Here is a 20,940-nt window from a genome sequence, read left to right as displayed (position 1 = left end):
AAAATATTATGTGAACAAAGATATTCTGTATAAAAACAATAGAAAATGAGAGGTAAGAAAACTGTAAGTCAGCTTTACCAAGGTTAATTACAGTCACTAAGTGACATCAAATAAATATTTCTCAAAATTCTAATAAAAATGTAACATTTTATGGGCTCACATAAGCTTATCTCACATGCAAAAAAATCAGCAAAGAAAACAGTAAGACAAAAACATTAAAAAATAATTATCATTCCAGGTTAAAAGGAAGAATGTTTCCTAGATAATTCTAACAGATACTAGGTCTGACGTGACAACTGAAAAATTTCATTTAAAAGGAAAATTAAAACTTTTGAGCTATTAGAATATAAATATATTAATTGCCAATTAAACGTGCTAAATATTAATTTTCTATTAATTATAAATTATTAATATTAAATATTATCAACTAAAATGTGCTAAAATTAAAATGTGTGAGGTAGTATTCTATGTCCAAACTAAACAAAAATTTATCTTTTTTTTTTTTTTTGGAGACGGAGTCTTGCTCTGTCACCCAGGCTGGGGTGCAGTGGCCGGATCTCAGCTCACTGCAAGCTCCGCCTCCCGGGTTTACGCCATTCTCCTGCCTCAGCCTCCCGAGTAGCTGGGACTACAGGCACCCGCCACCTCGCCCAGCTAGTTTCTTGTATTTTTTAGTAGAGACGGGGTTTCACCGTGTTAGCCAGGATGGTCTCAATCTCCTGACCCTGTGATCTGCCCGTCTCAGCCTCCCAAAGTGCTGGGATTACAGGCTTGAGTCACCGCGCCCGGCCACAAAAATTTATCTTAATTATCAAACAAAGTGCTGGTAAATCACTCTCTTTTGTAAATTTTAACTTTTTATCATAGTACTTCACATACACAGTTTTTAAATTTAAAAATGATTACAAAGCTGACAAGACATAATCCTCAATTTTACTTCTCCTTTTTTTTTTTTGGAAAACAGTGTCTCACTCTGTCACCCAGGCTGGAGTGCAGTGGCACAAACATGGCTCACTGCACCCTCGACATCCTGGGCTCAAGTGATCCTCCCAGATTAGCTGGGATGAAATTACAGGCATGCGTCACCATACCCGGCTAATCTTTTTTATATTTTGCAGAGGCAGGGTTCCACTATGTTGTTGCCCAGGCTGTTCTCAAATCCCTGGGTTCAAGGGATCCTCCCACCTCGGCCTTCCAAAGTGCTGGGATTACAGGCATGAACCACCGTGCCCGGCCCATTCTACTTCATTCAATCTCTAAGACCAAATTCCCACTTTAAACTCTTTTTGCTGAATTTCTGCTATTTGCCCTCATATTTATAAATAACATGCTTCTACTGCTATTTGCTTTAAATTTTTCAACGGTAGATTTATTGGAGTCTCACCAAGGAAGATGAGGGCTTGGATTTCTTACATTACCCACATCACCACCACCGTCCCAGCCTCCCCGCTTCCTATCAATTCACATAAACACACTTCTGTGTTCAGAAGCATAACATAGTGGTTAAAGAGCATGGACTCCAGAGTCACACTGCCTTAGGTTGAATCCTGGCTCTAACCCATGTTAGCAATGTGACTTTGAACAAGTCATTTAACTTCTATGCCTCTGTTTCCTTATATGTAAAATGAGGATAATGACAGTACTTGTTTTACAGGGTTAATGTAAGAATTAAATGAGTTAATATACGTAAAGCATTTTCAATAGTGTCTAAAACACAGTAAATACTATATAAATCTCTGCTATTATAGCTATGTCACAATTTTCCACTAAATCAAAATCCAGTATTTACATTATGATCAAGAAAATATTCACAGATAAACTCCACAGAGTAATATGATTGTATTTCCTTTCTCCTATAAGTTTTTGTTTTTCCTAAAGTAATTAATGGCCCCCATTTTTTTCTTTTGAAAAATTTTCTATATGCCTATTATAAATTCCTTCTTGACTCTGACAGAACTATAAAACATCTCTCCATGTGGACAAACCTATCAAGTCATCTCTTACTTTCTTTTTTTTTTTTTTTTCTTTTTTTTTTTTGGAGACAACTCCTGTACTCCAAACTACTGACTGGCTGCTTACTAGGCCTGTGCATATCTGTCAATCTCAGACATGAAGAATTCCTTTTTTAGTTTACTCCCTCACTTTGGTATAGTACACCCTCTGCTAGCATCCTAAGAAAGGGTACATGGGAGTAAAAATTTCCAAGACCCTGCATGTTTGAAACCTTTTTCTATCTCATATTTGATGACAGTTTGAGTGTAGAATGTTAGAAATACTCCCTTAGTCCTCGAAGGTATCATTCCAACACCTGCCAGTTTCCACAACTGCTGCTAGAAAGCCATGCTGATTAGCACTCCTATGAATATGCTCCATTTTTCCTCTTTATTTTTTCTTCACGCTTTATTAAAGTATAAGTTACAAATAAAATTTTTTTATATTTAAGTGCCAGGTCCATCCCGCTGACCCTGACCCAACGACGGATGAAAGACGTAAATTGACACAGATATTTTGCCTGTCATTCTAGTTAAGGGGCTCTGCTGCCTCAGTCTGCAGCATCTGCCTCGATAAGCTGGTGAAGTTCACATTTATTTAGTACAGATTAAGTGACAAAGGTCTCAAGTAAACACCACTAGAGGGTAATTAACATTGCCCACCCCTCGAGTAGAGAGCAATCATGCACCTGCAGGTGATAAAAGTTGGGCTTAGGGCCACATGAGTAAACAAGCTATTTAGATAAACTCCCTTACATTCCTTTGTACCTACTTTAAGCTATTAACTCAAGGTAAGAGGATTAGGTTGACTTCAGCTAAATCTTTTACTGAAGCTATGCAGCCCTCCAGCCTTCCAAGAAGGTTTGTGTCTATTTCCTATAACTATCTTCGTAATTTTTCCTCTATAATTTTTCCCACCACCCTGACTGAACTCCCACATTTAAGGTGTACAACATGATGCTTTAATATACAGTTGACCCTTGAACAACACAGGTTTGAACTGTGGAGGTCCATTATACATGGATTTTCTTCCACCTCTGCCACTCCTCAGACAGCTAGACCAACCCCTCCATTTCCTCCTCTTCAGCCCTGTTCAACGTGAAGACCACGGGGATGAAGATCTTTATGATGATCAACTTTCACTTAGTGAATGGTAAATATATTTTCTCTTCCTTATGATTTTCTTGATAACATTTTCTTTTCTCTAGCTTACTTGATTGTAAGAATACAGTAAATAACATATAACATATAAAATATGTGTTAGTCAACTGTTTATGTTGTTGATAAGGCTTCTAGTCAACAGTAGGCTATTTATTAGCAGCTAAATTTTCTGCAATTCCAAAGTTATACAAAGATTTTTTACAGTATGCAGGGATCGGTGCCCCTAACCCTCATGTTGTTCAAGGATCAACTGTATTATACATTGTGAAATGAATACCACAGTCAAGCTAATTAACACATGCCCATTACCTCATGTAATTACCTTGTTTGTGTGTGTAGTGAGAACACTTCAGTTCAACTCTCAACAAATTTCAAGTAAATACAATATTATTAACTGTTATCAGCATGCTATATATTAGGTCCCCAGTACTAATTCATCTTATAACTGAAGGATGATACCATTTAAAATCTCCCTTTTATCCACACACCCCAGTCCCTGGTAACCACCATTCTACTCTCTGTCACTGAGTTCAACATTTTTTTTTTTTTTTTTTTTTTTAAGATTCCACATATACGTGAGATCACACAGCATTTATCTTTCTGTGTCGGGCTTATTTCAATTAGTATAATGTCCTTAAGTTTCATCCATGCTGTTGCAAATGACAGGATTTCCTTCTTTTTCTAAGGCTGAATAGTATTCCATTACACACAAACACCCCCCCTCCCCACACACACACACTGTATTTTCTTTATCCATTCATCTGTTGACGGACATACAGGTTGTTTCCATATCTTGACTATAGTGAATAATGTTGCAATGAACATGGGAGTGCAGATTATTTCTTTAAGATCCTGATTTCACTTCCTTCGGATATTGTAATGTGTAAGGAATGTATACTTAGTCTTGCTCACATGTCCTATACACAGCTCCTAAAAATCTTACATGATCTCTTAAGTGGGAAGTATCCTTTTGTATGCCAATGAATGACTGGTGGCTGGGAGCTCCTGGATAGCCACAGGATAGGGGCCTGATTGCCAGGAAAACCAACCATGGGATTAGAGGGTTGAAACTTTCAATCCTACCTCCCTCACCTCCAGGAACCAGAGAAGGGCTGAAAGTTGAGATGATCACGAATGGCCAATGATGTAACCAATCATGCCTCCGCAATGAAGCCTCCACAAAAACCAAAAGGACAGGGTTCGGAAAGCTTACAAATTGCTAAACACGTGGAGGTGCCTAGAAGGTGGTGTGTCCGAAGAGGGCACAAAAGCTTCACTGAGGCTCAGAAAATGATACCCCAAAATGAAAGCCTCAGAAGCAGTCTCAGAGGCAAAGTTTTTCTCTGACCTCCAGATGCCCCTCCCCTGTCTCTCACCTCCTCATTCTCACTACAGGCAAGTCATGGAAACAAGAATTTCTCTTCCCCAAGGCCAGTCATAGGCACTAGAACCCCTTTTTTCCAAAGCCAGCCATGAAGCCTAATCTAACCTTCCCCTACCTTTCTGTGTAACCACTGGCCATAAAGAAATTAAAACCCTCATTCTAGGGGAGTATTGCCCTATACCCAGGAGGAACAAACGCTACAACAGAGACACCAAGAAAAGGCCTTGCTAGGTCTTCCCACTCCATCTATTACCATTAGCTCATACTCTTTTTTTATCCAATCATATTTCTACACTGCTGTCCCAGTCTCAAGTGAATGTAAGCATAAAGTCAGCTAACTTTCTCTATATCCTTGGGTCCTTAGTCTGAAGGCTCCAGTATCACGTAAAACTATGATGAAATAAATTTGTTATCCTTTTATCTTGTTTACTTGTTTTTTGTTATAGGGGTATCAGCCATGACCCTTATGATGGGGAGGAAAGGGATCATCCCTTCTCTACCCCTTCAGTTAGCACCCCTTCTCATATGCCTTGTACTATCCATCTCTTCCATCCGGCTATTCATTTGTATCCTTTGTAATATATTAGCAATAGTAAGTAAAGTGTTTCGCTGAGTTCTGTGAACCACTCTAGTAAATTAATTGAATCTGAGGAGGGGGTCATGGGAACCTTAACTTATAGCTGGTCAGTCAGAAGTATAGGTGAGCAGTCTGTGGGACTGAGCTCTTAACCTGTGGGATCTGATGTTAACTCCAGGTAGTGTCAGAATGGAATCGAATTACAGGACACCCAGTCAGTGTCTGCTGGAGAAGTGAAGAAATCTCCACACATTTTTGACCAGAAGTGAAGTATTCTGTATTGAGAGTCAGAATAGAAAAAAGTTTGATTAATTTTTCTATCTCTTACAGATGTATACCCAGAGGTAGGATTGCAATATTGTATGGTAGTTCTATTTTTCAATTTTTGAGGAAGCACTATACTGTTTTCCATAATGGCTATACCACTTTACATTCCCACCAATAGTGCACAACGGTTCCCTTTTCTCCATATCCTTGCCAGCATTGGTTATCTTTTCTTTTTGATAACAGGCATCCTAACAAGTGTGAAGTGATACCTCATTGTGGTTTTGATTTACATTTCCCCAATGATTAGGAATGCTGAACATCTTTTCATAGAGCTGTTGGCCATTTGTATGTCTTCTTTGAAAAAATGTCTATTCAAGTCCTTTGCGTATTTTTCAATTTTTTTTTTTTTTTTTTGCTATTGAGTTATATGAATTCCTTATATATTTTGGCTATTAACCCCTTATCAGATATATGGTTTACAAATATTTCTTGATATCCACACAAAAAAATAAATAAATGTGCTCCCTTTTGTTTCAATGTAAGCCTTTGGTGTTTTGGTCTCTGTGTTTCATGTTAGAGATTATTCTTGCACTATCTAATGATCCTTGGCTGTCTGTTCATTTTCTTTCTACTTTTTTTTTTTTTTTTTTTGAGACAGAGTCTCACTCGGTAGCCCAAGCTGGAGTCCAGTGGCACAATCTCAGCTCACCGCAACCTCCACCTCTGAGGCTCAAGCAATTCTCATGCCTCAGCCTCCCCAGCAGCTGGGACTACAGGCACGTGCCACCATGCCCAGCTAATTTTTTGTATTTTAGTACAGACGGGGTTTCACCATATTGCCCAGGGTGGTCTCAAACTCCTGAGCTCAGGTGATCTACCCACCTCGGCCTCCCAAAGTGCTGGGATTACAAGTGTGAGCCACCGCGCCTGGTCTTTTTTTTTTTTTTTTTTCTTTTAAAGACAGGGTCTCACTCTGCTGTCTAGGCTGTAGTACAGTAGTGTGATCAGGGCTCACGGTAGCCTCAACCTACTGGGTTCAAATAATCCTCCCACCTCAGCCTACCAAAGTTCCAAAGTACTGGGATTATAGGCATGAGCTACCATCCAACCTGTCTGTTAATTTCCAAAAGGGATAATAAAAAACAAACTGGAAGCTCTGTGTACATGGGGAAGTTTCCTGATGGTGTTTCCATCTATCTGGTAATCAGACACAGGGTAGCCATTTCATCAGGTGACTCCAAAAGTTCAGTATATAGATAGGTCTCTTCTCCTGCTGCAGTTTACTAAGGAAGAAATCCACCAATTCTGCCTGAAATATGGAAGACAGGCTGCAAGCATTCTGGGAGCCAAACTGGAGCGCCTCAACATTCAGTATGCAAGCATTCACTGATTTCAGTATGGGGTCTCGCTCTTGCTATATAAGCTGTACCTGGAGCCCCTGACTCTGGTTCAATCCCTTTATAGCTTCACTGTCCAATAGGGTACCACTAGCCACATGTGTCTATTTATTTAACTTTAAGTTCTGGGATACATGTGCAAAACATGCAGGTTTGTTACACAGGTATTCATGTGCCATGGTGATTTGCTGCACCTATCAACCTATCATCTAGGTTTTAAACCCCCCATGTATTAGGTATGTGTCCTAATGCGCTCCCCCTCCCCTTGCCCCCCACACCGCAACAGGCCCCAGTTTGTGATGTTCCCCTCCCTGTGTCCATGTGTTCTCATTGTTCAACTCCCACTTATGAGTGAGAACATGTGGTATTTGGTTTCCTGTTCTACATGTGTATTTAAATGTAAATTAATCAAATCTAAATAAAATAAAATTTCAGTTCTTTTGTCACACTATACACTTTCAAGTACTCAGTAGCCACTATGGTTACCGTATTGGACAGTGCAGATATAGAACATGCTCATCACCACAGCCAGTACAAATGGGATGGTGCTTCTTTAAGGAGTAAACACCAGTCTTCTGCTGAGGCAAGAAGTGAGTCATCATCTGGCCACTGAGCTAATGAAGAAAATCTAAGGATCTACTTACTCCTTAGAATAAATTCTGGGCTTCTGCTGATGCAAGTAAGGCATAGACTGTGGCTGTGGGGCTGAGGGCAAGAATCTGAGGGTGTAAATATTAGAGCTGTGGTGTTTAATATGGGAGCTACCAGTCACATGCAGCAATTTAAATTTAAATTTAAATAAATCAAATTAAAATAAAATTTAAAATTTGGTTCATTAGTTGCACTAGCTATATTCCAAGCAGTCCACAGCCACATAAACAAGTGGTTACAGTATTGGACCGTTGTCGATTATAAAACATTTCCATCATTCAGAAAGTTCTACTGGACAGCACTGTCTTAGACATTCCACAAACCATCATGTTTTCAGTACTTAATCCCTATATTCAGAGTTACATGTTTCCTCCAATACTCAAGCCATTCCCAGGTTTGAGGCTGTAAATCAACTTGAATCTGATTGCCTTCTCCTAGAGCAGGCACAAGTTTCAGCTTTCTTCATTCTGCTAAGGCAGCTACCACCAGGACTCTAGCCAGTCTTTATTTGAATTAGAAAAGGTAACCCCTTTAGAATGAGTGCAATGTACTTTTGTAGGAAGAAAAAGACTACCTTTCTTCTGGATATCTGCAAACCCTCTGCCAGGGCATACAGCATAAAGTACCATTTCACTGCTACCTGCTCCTCAGCCAAATAATCTTCTGCAGTCTAAGTAAAGGTACTAGTTTCTACTATTCTATTTTCCATTTTCAGAAATTCTGTTGGCATCTCTTCCCCACTGTCTTCTTTCTTCTCTTTCATATTTTGTCCATAGTGGATTATATCATCGTTTATTCCTTAACTATCATTTAAAAGGATTCCACGTGGATTTAATCCTCATTAAACTAAAAGTCATAATTAATATTTTCCACTTGTATTTTGTTCTTTCTGTTATAATTCCATTTCTCAGTGCCAAGAATGTGCTCCAATCAATCCCACAACAAATCCCAAGTAGATATATACCTGAGTGGGAAATAAAGTAGAAAGACTTCAGAGTCTCTTTTGTAAATAACTAACAACCAGAATTATCAGTTCACAAGCAGAAAGTTATTATCTGGGTTTTCTAAATGCTATCCTAGAGCCTAAGCTAAAACTCCTACCAAAGTGCAAAAGGCAATGCTCAGAAAAACTTTAGACAACAGTGCTTGAACAACAAATTGGCTCTTGATTTAGGTGCTTTTTGATTTACCAGTCACAAACAGATAAAATTATGAATAAAAATGAGAAGAAACATGTAAAATATTTTTATTACAAACCTGTGCTGGTGGTACTTGCAATGGATTGTTATCCAAAATTATTACTTGTAAATGATGCAGCTTTCTGTAACAAACTGGAATTTCGGTCACTTTATTACAAGAGAAATCCAGCTTGACTAAGGGAAGATCTCCTAATTCTGGTCAGAAATGAAAAATAATTAATTAAATTTTACATAGTTACTCTCTTATTCATGTGAGTAAAAATAGTGAACATCTTACCATCTGGCAAAACATGAAGATTATTTCTTCTTATATTTAGCTCTCTAAGTGAATGTAATTTTCCCATTTGTTGGGGAAGGACTTGAATCTCATTGCAGCTAATATCCTAAGGAAAACAATAAAACAGAATTATAACAAGCTAACTGAGAAATACATATATATATATATTCTAATTTTTAAATTAAAGCACAGTTAACAGCTAGCAAAAGTTACCCTCTAATGTCATTGCTCTAAAGATGGATTATCTGGCAGATTTCTATTTATATGACATCATGAAGTCAATCTAGCACAGTAAATAGAAACTTTCCATACAAAAATGTAAGGTTATATTTTAGTAACTACATAAGTCAACCTCTCAAAAATCTCAAGTAAAGGCCAACTCATACTAGCCAAAACCAGAAGTAAGAATGATCCAGCACTCTTCATGTGGAGGTAAAGTAAAAGACTTACAACTCTCAAACATTGTATAATCTGTCAATTACAGCAGCTGTCTTGAGATACTTGGCTGGGCAGAAGCTAAGAAAGTCAAGGATTTATAAATGTGCACTGGAGAAACAGACTATGATCAGGATGGATTTAACTAAATCTATTTCTCCAAAGGGATACAAAATGAGAAGTTACAAGCCCCAACACTTGTGACTCATATCATAGTTCAAAGACATTCTAAGAGATCTGAGTTGGAAATCTCTCACGTTATCTAAGGTATCTCTCAGGACATCTCTGTGGTTAAAATCCAAGCCCCTATTTAAAGGCAAACAATATCAAGTTTCCATAATAACAAATTGAGGTTTTTATTTATTATCATAATAAGAAACAGAAAAAAGAACAGTTTAAGTTAACTATGCTCTCTCCTCTCTTTCTTATAATAACATCAACAAAAAGAAAAGAGAAATATACAGCATGGTCTCAGACCAGACACACTTCAAATGAAATTCATATTCTAATGCAACTGCCCCCAATTTCCAACTTGTAGTGAAAACGATAATGGCCTGGAGGGAGGAGAATAGTACATACATTCAGTTTTCAAAATAATATTAAAACCATGTAGGAAATAATATAATAATGCTATAGATAGGAAAACATATCCTACATACCTCTTTCAAACAATATCTAAGACATCTTCATTCAACAAGAAATATTTATTAAATACTATTAACATTTGCTAGGTACTGTTCCAGGGACTGGGGACATATCAAGGGACAAAACAAAATTTCCTGCTCTCATAGCTCCTCATGGAGTTTACACGCTAGCAAGGGGAGTAAATTATGTAATATGCTAGAAGGTGATAAGTGCTATTTAAAAAGAAAAAGTAACAGGGTAGGAAAATGGCTATGCTCACAATAGTGGGGAGGGATACTACCTCATCTCACAGAGAAGGTGATATTGAGCAGTACTGTCAGAGCTAAAAGAGTGAACCATACTAATATATAAGACAGGAATATTCCAGACAGAAGGAACAATAAAAGTAAAGGCGCTCAGAGTACACCTGACAAATACAAAGAACAGCAAGGAATCCAGTGTAACTAGAGGGAAACGGACAAGGGAGAGAGTAGAATAGAGGGAAGGATATGACTTTAGCTTTTATTTTGAGAGATGTGGGCAGGAACCAGAAACTTTTGAACAGGAGAGTGACGTGATCTGACTTATATTTTGACAGGATCACTTTAGCTGCTATGTTCAGAATAGATATTATTCAAATGATAGATAATAGAAGTTTGTGAAAATGTTATTTAAACATTATTGCTTCTTTCTAAAGGTATTTGATACTTATGATTTCCATATGGAAAATCCACAGAAATTTGAGAGATAGCTGTCATTTCCCAGGAGAAATAAACCCAGGCATAGGAAATGAACCCACTCCAGTGGGTGCTCTACAAAATATTCTGCAGACGATTGGAAGCCAGGGAGTATTTCCTAGGTTTCTAATGATAGAATTTCATTGCAGTTGATTATCACATCATGTGGAAGAGTATCATGGGAAAGTATTCCAAAGACAGGGAATACCCACCAATTCAATATGTACAACTGTCAATTAGCCCTCCTAATGCTATCTACCCATCTACTGTTACTGATTTCAAGAGTTTAAAGCATAATAATTTTATAGTACCTAGTAAAATAATAGTGTTTAACATTTTAGAATTTTCTACATGAATTAAAAAACAGTTGGTCCTCTGTATCTATGGGTTCCTCATCCATGAATTCAACCAAATACAAATCAAAAATATTCAGGAAAAAAAAAAGCACGGTTGTGCCTGTACTGAACATATATTGACTTTTTTGTCTTGTCATTACTCCTTAAATAATATAACATAACAACTATTCACATAGCATTTACACTGTATTAGGCATTATAAGTAATCTAGAGATGATTTAAAGTATACGGAAAATGTATTTAGGTTATATGTAAATACTATCACTGTGTATAAGAGACTTTAGCATTCGTGGATTGTGGTATGGGGTGAATCCTGGAACCAATCCCCCATAGAGGGACAACTGTAGTAGAATTAATCTAAAACTCCTAATTATGTTTTACATTTCATTTATCTAAAAATTACATCATGTAAAGTAATTAAAAACATAGGGCCAAAAATTAAATTTTAAAAAATGAAGAGACATAAAATCTTAAATTATAACCTTTATGAAATCTGGAAAAATATTAATAGTGTTTAAGTCAAAGAAAATAATGGTCCCTTTTATTATGAACTTGTTAGATCATATCTGGAATCTCTGTTCATTTTTTAGTATAACATTAAGGGAGACTTTAACTAAAAGGAACATTTTCTAAATTGAATTACCTAAAAGTAAAAAAGTCATACAAAGGAATAAAGGTAATAAGGATGTTTAAGGTATACAAAAACACTTCTTAAGAGTTTGTTAGGCCGGGCACGGTGGCTCACGCCTGTAATCTCAGCACTTTAGGAGGCCGAGGCGGGTGGATCATGAGGTCAGGAGTTCAAGATCAGCCTGGCCAAGATGGTGAAGCCCTATCTCTACTAAAAATACAAAAAGTTAGCAGGCGTGGTGTCAGGTGCCTGTAATCCCAGCTACTAAGGAGGCTGAGGCAGGAGAATTGCTTGAACTCAGAGGGCGGAGGTTGTAGTGAGCCGAGATCGCACCACTGCACTCCAGTCTGGGAGACAGAGTGAGACTCTGTCTAAAAAAAAAAAAAAAAAAAGTTGTTGTCATTACCTATATTTCTTCACATGGTAGTCCCAGGACCAATGGAAGAAATATAGAAGCATGTATTTTGGTTCAAAATAAGAAAGATTAATAACAAATAGAGTTTTGCAAAGAAGAATTAGGACAGTCACACATGCACACACACACACACACATATACAGAGTTGTCACCATTGAAAATATACAGTAGATATATCAGGGATCCCTACATTAGAAAGTGGTTGTATCTGATCACTTCTAAGATCTTTTTTAACTTCAAAATTATATGGTTCTAAAGCATAAAGTGAAATTCAAGGAACTTTCCTTGTATTGTAATTGGATATGCAGGTATTCTTTAATGAATAAAAGGTATTCCTGAAATTTCTGCTCACTGCATTCTGTTAATTTATTCATTTCTCATTATGAAATTGTAGGTAAGTTCCTCAAGAAAACTTTTGACACCCCGGACATAATAAAGTCATACATAAGAATACTTCAGGACTTTAGTCCATGCACAGTGGCTCACACCTGTAATGCCAGCACTTTGGGAGGCCGAGGCAAGTGGATCACTTGAGGCCAGGAGTTCAAGACCAGCTTAGGCAATGCAGTGAAACCCTATCTCTACGAAAAATGCAAAAATTAGTTGTGTGTGGTGGTGCATGGCTGTAATCCCAACTACTTGGGTGGCTAAGCATGAGAATCGCCTGAACCCGTGAGGCGGAGGTTGCAGTAAACCAAGATCGTGTCACTGCACACCAGTCTGGGCAACAGAGTGAGACTCTGTCTCAAAAAAAAAAAAAAAAAAAAAAAACTTTTAAAATACCTATTTATTAGGAAAGCATCATTCAAAATAAAAGAAAAACATGCAGCATGGTACACTGCATAAAGTGGAGATAACCAAAAGATACGAAAAATAACTGAAAGCTATTATAACAATGCTATAGATGATTAGGAAAATACATCCTACCTACCTCTTTCAAACAATATCTAAGACATCTAAGAGGATCTGAACATATTTTTCTCAGAATTCAATATCCTTCAATACCTAAAATGTTATGTCCAAGGTAATTAATTTAAATTATTCTATATTTCTACAATCAATTGCATATAACAGCCTTTTATTGTTTATTTCAGTCTAAAAAGTGTTATAACATCACAGAAGCAAACAGTGAGGAGGAGTTACATTGCTAATTCTACCATTTGCAGATACTTTCTTCTTTTATCTCCTTACTCTAAGGATATATCATAGTCCTATAAAAGCTTTATTTTAAAAATTCCCTTAGCTTTTCTCTAAGACCTTTACTGTACACAAAATGAGTAAACAAATGCTTATTCATTTGAAAAGTATTTCTTAAAGTTTGTAAGCAAGCCTTCTGACTCCACTAGGACTAAGGAAGAATCATGCTATTTTGTGACTGGAAAAACTCAGACATATAGTATCTCAAGATTTTACTAAGTCTTACCGAATTTAGACATATACCAAGTTAGTACTTTTTAAAAAACTTACAATGAAATTTCATTAAAAATGGGTAATCTTCCAAAATGTAGATATATTATGCATATTGCATTCAATTAATACAACTATTTTACTCACCAACTCCATTAAATCTTTTAACTTCCCAATTTCTTCTGGAATGGATACTAGTTTATTATTACTGACGACCAAAACTTTAAGGGGAAGATCAAATAGGTATTTTGGCAATGTTGATAAAAGATTTCGGCTGAAAAGAATGAGAAAGTTTCTTTATGAGAGTATGTATGTAATGTGACATATTAAAAATGAAGAAATCACTTTTTAAGTAAATAATATTCTATCACTAAGTAATAACTTAATAATTACTTACTGAGTGCTCACTTTGTATCAGGCACAGTGGTAACTTTCTTATAAGCACTGTCTCATTTAATCCTCATGTTGATGACACAAGATTAAGTAGTTATTATCTCCATTATACAAATCAGAAAATGAAAGTTAAAACTGCTTAAGTGATTTGCCCAAGTACTGCAGAGATTCATAGCATAGCAAAGCCTATGCAGGCAGACCTATGATACTACTCTACACACCGTCAGTTCTCAAAAACACAGAATGATTCTTCTGAGCTCAATAATGTCAGAACTTTGCTCCTTGATATAATTCTGGCATATTCAATACTTCCATGCTAGGGAAAGTCTCCAGGGATAAATGTGCATGCACTATGTTCAAGTTTATAAAAGAATGAATAGGACTATATCTTCAAAAACATGTAGTAACCCTAACCCATTCCCTTTTAAGGTTTAACAGCCTATTAGCCCTTTATCTCAGCCCAAAGTTGATAAAACATTCTTATCTTTGTAGATACATTTAAATATAATAACTAACATTTACTGAGTGCCTACTATTGCCAGGCCATGTTCAGAGCAGCTCATGTGAATTAACTCTCACAGTGATCCCCATTTTGCAGATGAAGAAATAGTCACAAGAGTGTAAATAAACTGCTCAAAGTCACACAGCTGAAAGTGGGAGAGGCAGGATTCAAACCCAGGCAATCTGGCTCTGGGGTCTTTGCCCTCAAAGTACTATGGTCAAATTTATACGCCAAAACAGACTGACTGACCCAAATGAACCACTACCAAAATGTATATGTTTCCATTCCATTTACATACTAACAAGCATTGGTAAGCGATAAGCTATTATTTTTCCTATTTTTCAAAGTGACATTTATAGACCTATACCTAGCATTTCATGTAACATACACAGCAACAAAAGTCCAGTATTACTCAAGTGGGGACTTGAACACCGTCCTCCCCATCTTTTCTGTGGCAAAGGACATCCAGAAATACTAAACTGGCTTTAATAACACAGCACAAACAAACAAACAAACAAACAAATGGCAATGCCCCTCAACTAGCAATACTGGCCAGACTGCTAGAACGTCAAATATGCTAGGGTCCTGTCATAATCCTTCATACTTTCAGGATCAAGCAGGCTCCTTGGAGAAATGGTCTGCCTGGGGCCCTTCACACCAGGGCACACAAGGATCTTTCTATAGGATTCTACTGAAAAAAGGGGGGGGGGGGTAGTATATAGGAAGAAAGAACAGTTGAAAATTATTTAACAAGTTTATTAAGATATTTTCACCAAAATAAATAAATACATGGAAGAAATAATGGCGAACTCATTCTAATACATCTTCAGGCCAAAAATAGCTTTAAAATTATTTTCTTCCCTTAAAAAGCATATTCAGGCCAAGCACAGTGGCTCATGCTTGTAATTCCAGCACTTCTGGGAGGCCAAGGCGGGCAAATCATTTGAGGTCAGGAGTTTGAGACCAGCCTGGCCAACATGGTGAAACACTGTCTCTACTAAAAATTAGCCGGGCCTGGTGGCAGGCACCTGTAGTTCTAGCTACTTGAGAGGCTGAGGCAGGTGAATCATTTGAACTTGGGAGGTGGAGGTTGCAGTGAGCCAAGATGGTGCCACTCCACCCTGAGAGACAGAGCAAGACTCCGTCTAAAAAAAAAAAAAAAAAAAAAAAAAAAAAGGCATATTCATAGAGTTAACACAATCATCTTTCACCAGGATCTGGTTTCTGGTTTCTTCATACTGGCAAACAAATTATTAATTGTCCCTTTTTTACTACATGCTTTAAAGAGGAATTCACTCACTGGAACAAATGTTATTTCAATATAGTTTGCTCAAAGATTTTTGTGACTGTAAAAAAAAAATCAAAGTTGACTTTTACAGATCATGACAGGATAGAATTAGAGAACATTTTAGTAAAACTAAGACTACCATATGTGTTAATAGAGAAATGTAATTCAGTTTTTGGCAAATCACTTTTTCCGCAAAAGAACAAAATGAAACAGAAACAAAGACAAAACTTAAAAACACCTCATTTTCCTCAAATCTCTCCTAAGCCAGGCCAAGGAGATTTATACCTACTTAGAGAAAGGACAACCCAAATGACTGACATCTATGGAAGGAAACCTCCCTCACACATTTTAAGGTGTAAAGTGGTTTCAGTTAAAATAGCTTGTACTGTCAGGTAACACCACTAGGAGAGTCATATAAAAGAATTGATATATCACAGTGAGAAGGGAACATCATCATTTATGTATATTAATTATATCTACTACTTCTCCATATGGGAATTTAGACAAGTAACTTGGTTAATGAGATTATCCCTTCCAACTGAATAAAAAAAGAAAAAATTTCTAAAATTAAGTCACAATATATCAATTTTCATTCAATTTTACTGATTTGGCAGGGAAAGGTTTTTCTTATACTTAGTAAGTGTTCACTCTTTTATATATATAGGGTAAAAGCTATGTATGAATGAGAGCTCTACAGCCAGACTGCTTTGATTTTAATCTTGGCTCTACCACTTGCTGAATATATCTATGAATTTGGACAAAGAGCTTAACCCAGTTTCCTCATCTGTAATGCAGGGATAACAACAGTACCTATGTCAAAATGCTGTCATGAAAACTAGATAAGGTAATATGGGTAAAGTGTTTGGAACACGGCCTAGCACATGGTAAGTACTTACTAAGTATAAACATGAACTGTCATCCACTTCCAAACCTTTCAATATTCTTATCCCACTCTAACCATCCTTGAAGTAGAAGCAAGAAGTCACAAAAGTGAGAAAAAATAACTCAAGCACTGTTTGTTTCACATATCTAAGGATGCATATAAAATCTGTATTGTGGTGCTATAATTTCTGGAAAATATTTATGGTCTAAAGCCTTGCTACTCAAACTGAGGTCTAAGGACCAGCAGGTAGGCATGAGCATTGCCAAGGGGCTTGTTAGAAATGCAGGCCCCACAACAGACCTAAGAAATTACAATCTGCATTCTAACAGATCCCCAGGTAATTCCTGTGTGTTAAAGTTTGCAAAGCTCTGCTCTCAAGAAAAGCCTACAAAATAATGTGAACATAAAAAAACACAAATAAGATACTGTTGAGATAAATTTAAGCTACACAGCCAAATCAAACATATTCCTTTGCCACTAAAAAAGGATTAGAACGACAATAAAAACCAAAATTTATTTTTAAATTGTTTCCTTACCTAATGTTAAGGTACGTTAACATCTGTAGATTTTTAATGGCTTCAGGAATGCTTTTGATGCAATTATGATATAAATTTAATGTTTCAAGGGGTGCAAATAACCAGACATCAGAAGGAATTTCTGTAAAACGATTTCTGGAAAGATCTGGAAAAAAAAATAGTGTCTGAGTATTAAACATATACCAATATCTATGGTAATTAAAAGAACTATTTTCACACTTGCTGAATCACTTAGAATCTAAGCAACTACTTAAAATACTTTAAAATATACAATATTATCCATCAATACCTTGAAGGCAAAAAACATCATTTAGAAATACACTCATACGGCTGGGCGCGGTGGCTCACACCTGTAATACCAGCACTTTGGGAGGCCAAAGCAGGCAGATCTTTTGAGCTAAGGAGTTGGAGACCAGCCTGGCCAACATGGTGAAACCCTGTCTCTACTAAAAACACAAAAATTAGCCGGATGTGGTGGTGGGCCCCTGTAATCCCAGCTCCTCAGGAGGATGAGGCAGGAGAATCGCTTGAACCCAGGAGGCTCAGAGGTTGCAGGGAGCTGAGATCACCCCGCTACACTCCAGCCTGGGTGACAGAGCGAGACTCTGTCTCAAAAAAAAAAAAAAAAAAAAAAAAACCTCACAGAATGCATGTCTATTAACCAAACGTATTTGATATGCTTCAGTATACCTAAATTTCAAATATGCGATTTGTCTTTTAAAATACCAATGAAGAATTATCTCTGATCTTTAAAAGCAAACACAAAAATACCTCCCACGATCCCACATCCCCCTCCATCTGCCTCTTCTTTTACAGCCAAACTTACATAAATCTACAACACAACTAAATTTATTACTTACCATGGACTTCTCAACCCACTACAATTTGGTTTCTATCCACTCTCACATCCACCAATGTTACCAACAACCACCATATCAATAACCATTCCATATGTCTGGAAAGATTATTTTCCTTTGGCTTAGAAGACTACACTTCTGGGATCTCTTCTACCTCTCTGGCTACTTCTTATTTTCTTTTCCTAGGTTTTCCTCTATCTGTATCATAAACGTTGTTGTTCCCAAGAACTATCACTAAGGTACTCTTTTCCTTCTTGAGACATACACCCCCCAACCGGTAGGAGCCGCCCTCTACGAGAGTGCTGGAAGACCGCGACTGAGTTGCTGCCTCATCACCTCCCACTGCCTCTGACCCACCATTCGAAAAGCAGACATGATGGAAGCGGATCGCCCAGAGAAGCTTTTCGTTGGGGGCCTCAACCTCAAAACCGACGAGAAAGCCCTCAAGGCTGAGTTTGTCAAGTATGGCCGCATCATCAACGTTCTCCTGATGAAAGACCGAGAAACCAACAAATCGAGGGGCTTTGCGTTCGTCACCTTCGAAAGCCCTGCAGATGCCGAGGCCGCCGCCAGAGATCTGAATGGCAAGTACCTTGATGGTAAGGCCATCAAGGTGGCCGGGGCCATCAAACCAGCATTCAAGAGCAGCCGGTGGGGGCCGCCGCCCCCCGGCAGCAGCAGTCGCTCGAGGTTCCCACACGGAACCCGTGGGTGTGGCAGCAGCCCACAGCGACCTCACTCCTGGGGCGGGCCTGATGATGGCCATGGCTACGCGGGGTATTTTGACCAGTGGCCCTACAGGGCCCCGATGCCCAGGAAGCGTGGGCCACCGCCACAGCGCTGGGCCAGCCCACTCCGCAAGAGGGCCGCGCCGTCGAGCCTGGCTCGCAGCGTTGGCAGTGGAATGCGCGGGAAGGCCCCGGCTGTGTGGGGGCGAGACGGCTACTCAAGCGTGCAGCTGCAGCGCTGGGCGGGCCCACCCCGCAAGAGGGCTGCGCCCCCGTCGAGCCTGGCTCGCATTGGTGGCGGTGGAATGCCTGGGAAGGCGCCGGCCATGTGGGGGCGAGAGGGCTACTCAGGCCCACTGCTCCGGGAGCCACTGCCCCGGTGCCGCGACCCCGGGGATTTTATCGCCGCGCTCAGAGAGTACAGCCGCCGCTATTATAGCCACTCCAGTGTCCGGGACTACTGTCCCTTGAGAGGCTATGGCAAGCAAAACAGCTACAGGGGTCGCGACCATGACTACGTGGATCATCCCAGCAGAGGCTCCTACCGAGAGCCCCTCGAGAGCTACAGAGGCCCGTGCCGCGCCACCCCTGGGCGGGGGACACCGCCATCTTACGGAGGAGGATACCGCTATGAGGGGTACCGGGGCCGCTCACCCGACGCCTTGCCCGTCACTTTGCCAGATGCCTACAGCGGGGGCCACGACAGTTCCAGCAACGGCCGGAGCGACCGCTATGGAGGAAGAGGCCACTACGAGGAGTATGGAGGCCCTTCCCCTGACACCTACAGCGGGGGCCGCTCGCCCATCCCCTACAGCAGAGGCCGCGACAGTTCCATCAACAGCTACAGCTGGAGCCACCGCTACAGAGGAGGAGGCCACTACGAGGAGTACCAGGGTAGCTCGCCCCAGGCCGCCAACAGCGGGGGCCGCTCGCCCGAGGCCGCCTACAGCGGGGGCCGCTCGCCCGAGGCCGCCTACAGCGGGGGCCGCTCGCCCGAGGCCGCCTACAGCGGGGGCCGCCACAGTTCCAGCAACAGTTACAGCGGGAGCCAACGCTATGGAGGCGGAGGCCACTACGAGGAGTACCGAGGCTGCTCGCAGGACACCCACAGCGGGGGCCGCTCGCCTGACACCCACAGTGGTGGCCGCAATCCCAGTGCTCACACTGGGGGCCACTCGCCCGACGCCCACAGCGGGGACCGCTCCACCGATGCCTGCAGCAGGGGCCACGACAGTTCCAGCAACAGTTACGGCCGGAGCGACCACTACGGAGGAGGAGGCAGCTACGAGGAATACCGAGGCCACTCGCCCGACACCTACAGCAGGGGCCGCGACAGTCCCAGCAACAGTCATGGCCGGAGCCACCGCTACGGAGGAGGAGGCCACTACGAGGAGTACGGAGGCCGCTCGCCTGACGCCTACGGTGGGGGCCACGACAGTTCCATCAACAGCTACGGCCTGAGTGACCGCTACGCAGGAGGAGGCCGCTATAAGGAGTACCTGGGCAGCTCACCCGACGCCTACGGTGGGGGCCGCAACAGTTCCAGCAACAGTTACGGCCAGAGCGATAGCTACTCGAGAGGTCGAGATCGGGTAGGCACACCGGATCTTGGGCTCCCTCTGCCCATGGAAAGGAGCAGCCCTCCCCTGCATGATTCTTACAGCCGGTCGAGCTGCAGGGTGCCCAGGGGTGGAGGCTGTCAAGGAGGCCGCTTGGAGAGAGGGGAAGGCTGGAGCAGATACTAAGCAGGAACAGACTTGGGACCAAAAATTCCTTTTCAAAGAAACAAAAAGAACAACCTGTTCTATATTAAACTACCCAAGGACTAGTATAAGTAAGAGTTGTTTTTACCTTTTAAGAATTTCCTGTTAAGATCTCCATTTTTATGCTTTTGTGAGGAAAAACTTAAAATTTCTTTAGTTTGAAATTGTTAATGTTTCTTTCAACCAGTTCATGTTAAAAGTGTAAGATATGAACCTGAGTCCTAGTCGTCTTCTATTTACAAGTTGAAATACGATTAATGGCTTCTTTGCTTGTAAATTTGCCTGATAAATGAGGCAAACAGTTCTAAGATCTTTCATAAACATCTGCTCACCTAAAATGGAAAAATGGATCATTCTGCTCATTTAAACCAACTAGATTTTGGGTGGAGAGTGGGAGGGATTGGTGTATTTCAGATTTCAGGGTATCTTTCTAACTGAATCTCAGTGTTCCCAGTATTAAAAACCAAACAACCAGCAACAA

General features: G+C 39.9%; 2 protein-coding genes across 4 annotated transcripts in view; one reads left to right on the top strand and one right to left on the bottom strand.

The window, feature by feature from the left end:
* LRCH2 (leucine rich repeats and calponin homology domain containing 2) overlaps positions 1-20,940 on the bottom strand; it is a 128,160-nt gene that overhangs the window by 64,901 nt on the left and 42,319 nt on the right. For 2 of the 3 annotated variants that reach the window (XM_017954220.2, XM_009198164.3), the window contains exons 2-5: positions 17,112-17,256; positions 13,657-13,783; positions 8,905-9,010; positions 8,686-8,822 (exon numbers count right to left, since the gene is read on the bottom strand). In XM_017954220.2, the coding sequence (XP_017809709.1) occupies positions 8,686-8,822; positions 8,905-9,010; positions 13,657-13,783; positions 17,112-17,256 (515 nt within the window). Of the gene's footprint in view, positions 1-8,685; positions 8,823-8,904; positions 9,011-13,656; positions 13,784-17,111; positions 17,257-20,195; positions 20,266-20,940 lie in introns of those variants that run through there. The other variant, XM_017954221.2, reaches the window with a different exon arrangement.
* RBMXL3 (RBMX like 3) lies at positions 18,306-20,441 on the top strand. Its single transcript, XM_021933067.2, has one exon. The coding sequence runs from the start codon at positions 18,342-18,344 to the stop codon at positions 20,439-20,441; it is 2,100 nt and encodes a 699-aa protein (XP_021788759.2). The 5' UTR covers positions 18,306-18,341.

The sequence above is a fragment of the Papio anubis genome, chromosome X (genome assembly GCF_008728515.1).
Source record: "Papio anubis isolate 15944 chromosome X, Panubis1.0, whole genome shotgun sequence".
Classification (NCBI taxonomy): Eukaryota; Metazoa; Chordata; class Mammalia; order Primates; family Cercopithecidae; genus Papio; species Papio anubis.
Note: the sequence above shows the minus strand (reverse complement) of the source record. Positions and strands in the feature narration are given on the sequence as shown.